The 8,176-nt window shown below is 32.6% G+C and overlaps 1 protein-coding gene across 1 annotated transcript; it reads left to right on the top strand.

Moving 5' to 3' along the window:
* The first annotated feature begins 1,555 nt into the window (after positions 1-1,555).
* Positions 1,556-5,583, top strand: LOC139877087 (uncharacterized). The gene is made up of 8 exons (XM_071864499.1): positions 1,556-1,582; positions 1,742-1,818; positions 2,758-2,844; positions 3,430-3,469; positions 4,232-4,259; positions 4,350-4,420; positions 4,573-4,700; positions 5,183-5,583. The coding sequence occupies exons 2-8, from the start codon at positions 1,756-1,758 to the stop codon at positions 5,378-5,380; spliced, it is 615 nt and encodes a 204-aa protein (XP_071720600.1). The 5' UTR covers positions 1,556-1,582; positions 1,742-1,755; the 3' UTR covers positions 5,381-5,583.
* The last annotated feature ends 2,593 nt before the right edge of the window (positions 5,584-8,176 follow it).

The raw sequence follows: 8,176 nt of genomic DNA on the forward strand, positions 1-8,176 counted from the left end.
AAGAAACTGATTTCGATGTAACATATTTGTATTGTAAACCATTATGTAATGGTCGTGTGTAAACAGGATATTTTAGATTATCATTATTTGATAATCTACGTAAAGCTTTTTAAACCTTTATTTATGAAATAAAGGTTATGGTTTGTTTTAAAAATGAATGCAGTCTTTGAAAAACGTCTCATATAGAGGTCAAAACCTCGCAACGAAATCAATTAATATGGAACGTTTTTAATCAATAAGAACGGGACATTTCATGTACTACTGATAGGATCGTATAGCCCAACAACATGTCCTACAATATAACTCCAAAAGTCTCTCTTTCCTCTAAAACCAATTAGTAGTAGAAGGAGTTTCTCTTAAAATTATATGCATATATTGGTTTTGTCCCGTGATCAATGTAGGACTTTGATTTGCATCATTACATTTAATTGGTTTAAATTTGAGTTAAAACACTTTTTGGAGAAGAATTACCAAAGATATGAAGTATATAGTAATTGTTATTTTAGATACATACTCCATGCATGTGTAAATAATGAGCATTTTTAGTCTATATATTTATTTCTTGAAGCTTAATTTTAAAAAATACATATGGTACATTTCTTAATGAAAATAATGCAAAACGCACATCTTTCAATCGTTCTTAACCGTGTCACGTCTCACAAATAATCCAATGTCCCATTAGAGAGGCCTTATGATTACTGCATCAAAGCCAAAAAGCTCTGTTAGACCATATATAACAGTCGTCAGTTTAAGGCATTAAATGAGGTATAATCAACATGGCAAAACTGATGAAAACTAACGGAACTTAACGAGTTAACGGTCATCGGTTTTGAGCATCGGTTGGACTTCCGAGCATCAGATTTTACCACATCACTATATTCAATATTTGACATAAAAAATTGACACAATGATTAAAAGATGTCACAACTGACATTGCCATGTTACAATCAGATTACACTTTTTCGCTAAAAAATACACTAACTGCCCGTAATATTACAATCACGATTAGAAAAGATCTTACAAGTGTAAATAAAATCTTCCATCTATATATATTGTTAGAGTAATGATAAATTCATAAATAAATCATGATATAAATCAACAACACATAATACATGATAATTGTGGATCTATCATTTTTGTGTTGAATTTATCAACACACATGTTAATCGGATTGGTTCGGATTTCTTTTAAAATATTAGTTGGAAGTGGTTTATGCAACTGCAGACATGATCGCATTACGTCATTCCAAACTGATGTTAAAAAAAAAAAAATTAGTCTCTCGCTATTTCACAAGATTTTTTTTCGTGTACTAGTAATTAAAATAAAATTTATAAATATAAATAATTAAATTAAATTAAATACTCGTAGTAAATAAAAAAGTATTCGTATAAAACTAATAATTCCAAATTCATCAAATCGTAAACGCACTAAAAAATTTCTATCTTCAGTTCTTCATCCCAGTTAATATAATCATCAGGTAATAATAACATCATAAACTGATAAACATCACCGAATTTAATTATTTCATTCTTTATGTTATGCTTTTGATTTCCTATAATTAAATCTAGGTTTTTTAATACAGGCAATAACCATAACCATAACCATAAACATCATTTTAGGGTTACTTATTTAACCATTCTGTATACTTTAATACAATTCGTTTGATTTTGATTACTTGTTTCTTTTATTAATTTAGATTTTGATTATGCATGTGTATCAATTTATTAATATGATCATGCAGTGAGGATTACAACGATGATGAGTGCAAGCATCAGGCGAAAAGTTTTGTCTCTGTGCTCGAATGCAGTTGCAAATAATGTATGTACATATATGCTTTGATTTTATCCCCAATTGTGCATAATCTGTTTTAGCCTTTTTTTAATTTGGTATAATAAATATGTAATTGTTAGTTATGATTGTCGTTTTGGGAAACTAATTATTTGCACAAATATACGCATCATTTTTTTTTAACGGCGATGTTTTGGCATCAATAGATCATCTATTTCAACGACCCTCATCATTTGCACGTATTACACACGTTCGGACGGAAACCCGAACCTGATCAACGGTACCCAGGAACACATCCATTCGGGCAGTGTTCCTGGGTAGAGGTCTGGGAACACAAATATACGCATCATTGATCATTGCATTTTGGTGTGGTTTGGATCTGCATTTGAGCTGATTATTTGATTTGATTACTAGTGGTAAAAATTAATAAATGGTTAGATTTGGTTAATCAAGTAAAGAGCAGTAGTTAGAAAACTAAATCGTTTGACATATTGTATGAAGTTGCCTACCCAATCATGGGAGGCCCGGAGGGGGAACAAAGTGATCGATCGCTCCGGGCCCAAAGTTTTTAGGGGTCCAATTTTTTTATATATACAGATACAATCGAAGATTTGAGAAACACGGGAAATAGGGAAACAGAGCTTAAACAGCGAATTCGGAGCACAATAGGCCTAAAACAACAATCAAAGGCCCCAGAAAAAAGAGAAATCAAAGTCCACTAGCATTCCTTTTTTTTAAAGACCTTATATTATTCGCTAAGGCATAAGGGCCTCGTTCTAGGTACTTAAATTTTTAGGACCGACCTTGCTACCCATCCCTAGCTTTTAAGAAAACTGTTCCTTTGATTAGGTCCCTTATCCATCAAGTAGCAATAATCGTCTAAAATCTACACATATAAACACATGCATTTACACTTGCCATTCCATTGCGTATGATTGGTCGTATATAATGAGTCTAAGTTGTTAATAGGGCATTGTACAATCACTGGAGAGGGCACAACCTTCAATCGTAGGATCTGTATCACGAGGATACGTTGCTGGTATCCCAATGCTTGAGGTAGTTCAGTTTTAACCATTTTCCTTTTTTTCCCTTTTTTTGTGTGTGTGTATTTGTTTCTTGTGATGCAAATATATAGCAAAAGTTTTGGTCCTTCGATCTGTAGTGAGGATATTTTTAAAAGCTTAATGTCATACCGATCACCTGTACAAAATGCATTGCTAACACTTTTACTATGTTTTGAGCGTACTTCTTTCCAAATGCTAAAGTTATATGAATTTGACTTTTCAAGATACTGCACAATCTACGTTTTCAGTTTAATCATGTCTTCAGCTTATGCTCAACTGCTTTTGGTGCTTAAATATTATTAATTTCTTTAAATTTTTTCGTTTATATTATGCATAGATCAGTTGGTGTTCGAAAATTATCTCCCCTTTATCAAATACATCAAGCTCTAGTATATTAGGTTTATTTTTGTTTGTTGAAATGTTCAGATCACAATTGAGCAAGTAGAGTAAAACTTACTTAAATCTGTTCTCTTAGCGATAGTAATATCCTCACTCAATTATATTTTTTTCCTCAAAGTTGCTATACTCGTCTGTCATATTAATTTACTTGTTGCTAACACATGCATTTATATACCAGACTTTTGGAAGATCGAAAGTAGTACCAGAATTTCATCAAGGTATGCCTTCTCCAAATAAGAGTTTGTCCAGTCCCTAAACTGAAAGTAGAGTACGGGTAAACGGATAAGGTTTTCCCTATTCAGGCTACCCGGGTGAACGGGTAACCGGGTTTACCCGTGACCGTTTCCGACCCTTTCCCTAGCCACTCCTATATCTGATGAAAAGTAGAGTTGACAACCTTAACTTATTTACTTTAAAATGAGTTGGTTCGGGTTATAGGTTATCTTCACTGGGTCAAACGGGTAAAAGACGATAAAATGGGTTGAAAGTCGCCTATAGTGTTTTAATGCATAAGATGTCCCAAACCATTTTATTCAAGTAGTTAGTTTACTATTAAAATAATAAAGTCCTAAGTAATCATATTGACACACTAGCTGTTCAATGTTCATGACACATTAAACTTGTGTTTGTTTGAAGCATGGAATTATTATAGGTATGGGTTTCCAATGGAAATGGGAATTGATTTTCAAACCCCTGAACATTCATGGGTTTGAATGATGCATATATTTGCGGGTTTGATACCTTTTTTTTATAAAAACCCCATCAACTAAACTTCTTTATAATCAAACCCATACCTCCATTCCGTATCTATCAATCAAACACACCCTTAACACGTTGGCCTCAATTTTGTTTAGTGTCTGTTCAACTGGGACCTAAAAATATCCAGTTTTGCATTACACGACCCGCTCATTTTGCTACCTCTACTGAAACTTTATGAATGTGATTACTTTAGTACTAATGTATGACTTAAATGATTGAAGGTGTTCCTGTTTTTTCAAGATCATTGAGGTAAATATTCTCTCTTTTTTTTTTATTCATATAACTGTACTAACTAACATCTAAAAGCAACTTTTTTTATGTAATAACTCCTTTGCACAGGGATTCTGTATCATCTCTTAAAGCAGATTTTCCTTCCCAGAAATGGATTAGATCTTTTTCTACATACACTGGTATGCTCTCTCGAGTTATAAAATATAGGAGATTGTTTTTTCCTTTTTTTTTTTGTTGTTGTTAAGAATTTGGTGTCTCTAAAGAGGAATATTTCCTTTTTATCATGAACATCTTTAAGTTCAATACTCATAGTGCCAATATCTGCAAACAGAACCTGCTGAAATCGAGAAGATGGTCCCCAACTCGGTCAAAAAGACATCAAATGGCCCCGCGTATTTCACTGCCTCTGGTGTTGCGATTGGAAGCGTTTTAAGTACTCCCATAGTAAACGCTCCACACGTAAGTGCTTAAACCTTTTTTGTTTTAATTTGCATTTTGGAATTGGAATCTGTTATAACAGTTTGGAAGTTAAATATCACTATTTGATGTTTGGATAAACATATTCTACGTCTGATTAGTCTCACCATATGTGGTCAAATAATAAGTTCTGCATAATTAGTTTCACATCATCTGCAAGAAAATTTGATTTTTTAATGATAAAAATAGATTACCTGTTAACCTTTTTTAACCTAATCTGAGAGACTTTACTCCCATTTCACGAATAATTATTATTATTATTATTTTTTTTACAAGAATGTCCTTTGTGGTTAAAGTCAGAGTTTTGAATACCTGAACATCTGATTGTCCTAAAATGTTATCAACAACTTCAATCAAAATAAGCAAATTGGTAGTTGTTTCTTTGAAGTTCTTATATGTAACGTGCCAAAAAGGAAGGTTTTTTTTTGAAATTTTAAGTTCTGATTCTTTTATAATGTTTGCAGGCTGCAAAACTGGGCATGGGTTCGACAGGCACTACAACGTTCCTTCCCAATCTTGCTTTATTCTGGCATATAAATAATGGGATGGAGGAAATTTTGGCTGACTACGTTCACCATGAAATGACTCGTAGCTTGATTCTGGTCTTAATGAGACTCTTCCTTATCGTTGCAGCAAAGGATGTTTTCGTGGCTACAAATTGAACAACCTAGATTTGATCGATTGTAGACACACATAATCGTGTTGATGCATGTTGAAGATGTTGAAAATGGGAACTTTGTTCTTGAAATATGTTGAATAAAGATTAGTCCTTTATAGGACTCCAGGCTACAATCATTTACACTTTTACAGTGATTCAGTTTTTGAGGATTTAGTTGATGATATTGTTGATTGTTTGTTTTGTTCTTGTGAAGGTTTGCTTTCAACTTCGGAAATTTAATTTGTTGACTTGATCAAGCTTAGCTTTGTTGTTTGGTTGACCTAAATCAATTAGGGTTCATTCAAGATTGACGGAACTTGGCCAAATATCTAGTTTGGGATTGACCTAGTCATCCAGCTATTGGTCAAGCCTATAGGTTACAACCATCATGACATGTGGACTATAGCCAAGGTTGTAAAAATCGCTACTCAGGAGTACTCGGTTGGGACTTTTTAGGGAGTACTCGGCAATCTGGGGAATACTCGAGGAGTACTCGGATGTTGACAAAGTTTGGATGTTGACAAAGTTTGACTCTGACTTATTTTGACTGAATCATGAATAATTTTCCGAATAATTCCGAGTTTTGGTCGAGTTTGACCGATTTGGTACATGTGCAGTATATCTCAATTCTAAAACCTCGGCAAACTGCATATCGCTCTTAATATGTTTAGCGAGCGTTAGATTCATATGACTATAACTATAATATAAATTAATAGTTAACTTTTATAATAAAAGTAGTAGTAGTTCTAAAATAAAAGACGAAATAGTAATTAATGAAAATTAAGAAAAGGAAAGCTACATGACATATTTTTGATTTGCTAGGTGGATTATAGGTCAATTAGGTTGGTTATTATTATTATTTATTTATTTTTTTGGACCCATTTAACCACCTTCAAGTCTTCAACTATACACCACAGTTAGTTTTAATTTAGTTTATTAAACATATTTCTCTTTTAATAATCCTACACAAAATTGAATATTACTAACATAAGAATAGAGAGGACTCGTATAATTATATGGTTATTGGATGCTAATATTGAAATAAATTAAAGGACAAAGAACACGATTATATGGTTATTTTTTTTTTTTAGAACGGCTTGGTTGTTCCCCCTCCCATTACCCCCACTGGAAACCCACTCTCGAAACATCGCACTTACGTGAACCCGCTCGATACGATTATATAGTTATTGGATGGTAACATTTTAAATTTAACTACAATTCTCTTTATTAATTTTTGTATTGATTATTTACCAACATTCACATTCATGCTCGGCGCAATACCCCATATGAGCTCCACAAAAACGGTCACATTCATAGTCTTTGTTACAACGAAAGGCGTTTACATCACGTTTATGAACATGGTTAACAACACTCTTCGTGGATGATAATGTCTTATCACGTACTGTCGGTACTTTATCAGCAAAAAACACAAGACATTTGTGTACCTACATGCATATACATCTTACATTAGTTACGAAATAACTAAAATCACACATATTGACAACCGAGTATATAACAACAAAAGAGATGTAATACCGTAGATGGCAAGTAATAATGTGATCAAAAACACCATCTTCAATGAAGTTTTATCCATGTTTGAGAAAGAAAGGAGTATTCTAGCTAATACAGAGTATATTGTTTTGTCAATTTGAGTACTACTGTATTTGCAATGCATATGCGTAAGTTTATATAGAGGTATATGTCATAGCATATTATTAACTAAAAATGTGAAAACATAAATGTATATAATGCTAATAAATGTTTATTAATGCCAATAAATACAAATTTTTTTTTTATCAAAGGCGAACATTTTATAGAAAGAGAAACTTCATCGAAACGATGAAGAACCCCAAAAGATACAAAGTTACAATGATGGAGATAAACTCGATCATGAATTGAAAGAAAGTACAAGGTAGGAAAACTATAACCTACAACCTAAATACAAATGTATAATGTTTAATGAATATATTAATAAGATATATTAATAAGGAAGAATATACAAAAATTAATAAGATAATATTAATAAGATATATTAATGAATATACAAAAATGTTATTTTTTTGAGAAAAATTGATAAGATATATTAATAAGGAAGAATCGTCAAAGCAATGATATTTCCATAGTTACAAAACAGGAGCATCAGGAGGCCAACCGACGACAACACAAGAACAAAAAACATACAATAAAATCACCAGATCTCAAAACACACACACACACACACACAATAATAATAGCCATATTTTGACTTTAAATGTTTTCTTTTTTCAATTTTGATCTTAAATATTTTTATTTGTATTAAATATTATTTGATAAAATTTATTTGAATGAATTAATTTTTTAATATAATTTTTTTTTAACAACGATTGGGATCCCCGAGGGGACTAAACCAACCGTTGCGATCATCTCCTGTTTTGATAACCCCGCCCCCATCACTGCCCGGGAGGAAACCTTGAAACCGATCCAAGGGCACGGCCAAGTAAAACCCCCCTCTCCTTTACCCCCCCCCAAACGATATGGGAAAGGTGCCATGGGTGGATACTTCATGGAATTGATGAAATTGTGTTTTTAATATATAGTCAACGTGGGTCGAACTCCTGACCTCCCCTAAAGGAGGCAGACCACCAACCGCTAAATCACATCACAACTTCTTTTTAATATATTTTTACCGGTATAAATTTCATCAAGTATTATATAACATACAAAAAATAATTTAAAGTCAAAGTTAAAAAAAAAAGAATTCTAAATTCAAAACGTAACTATTAGACGACTTGTAACGGCATAGTGGACACGCCGTGGGAGC

The sequence above is a fragment of the Rutidosis leptorrhynchoides genome, chromosome 11, assembly GCF_046630445.1.
Source record: "Rutidosis leptorrhynchoides isolate AG116_Rl617_1_P2 chromosome 11, CSIRO_AGI_Rlap_v1, whole genome shotgun sequence".
NCBI classification, from domain to species: Eukaryota; Viridiplantae; Streptophyta; class Magnoliopsida; order Asterales; family Asteraceae; genus Rutidosis; species Rutidosis leptorrhynchoides.

Bases quoted from the DNA above. Each gene is read 5' to 3' on its own strand.
- LOC139877087 (XM_071864499.1), top strand. From the start codon at position 1,756: ATGATGAGTGCAAGCATCAGGCGAAAAGTTTTGTCTCTGTGCTCGAAT. The intron at 2,845-3,429 runs GTAGTTCAGTTT...TTTATATACCAG, and splicing joins CTGGTATCCCAATGCTTGAG to ACTTTTGGAAGATCGAAAGT. The intron at 4,421-4,572 runs GTATGCTCTCTC...ATCTGCAAACAG, and splicing joins ATCTTTTTCTACATACACTG to AACCTGCTGAAATCGAGAAG.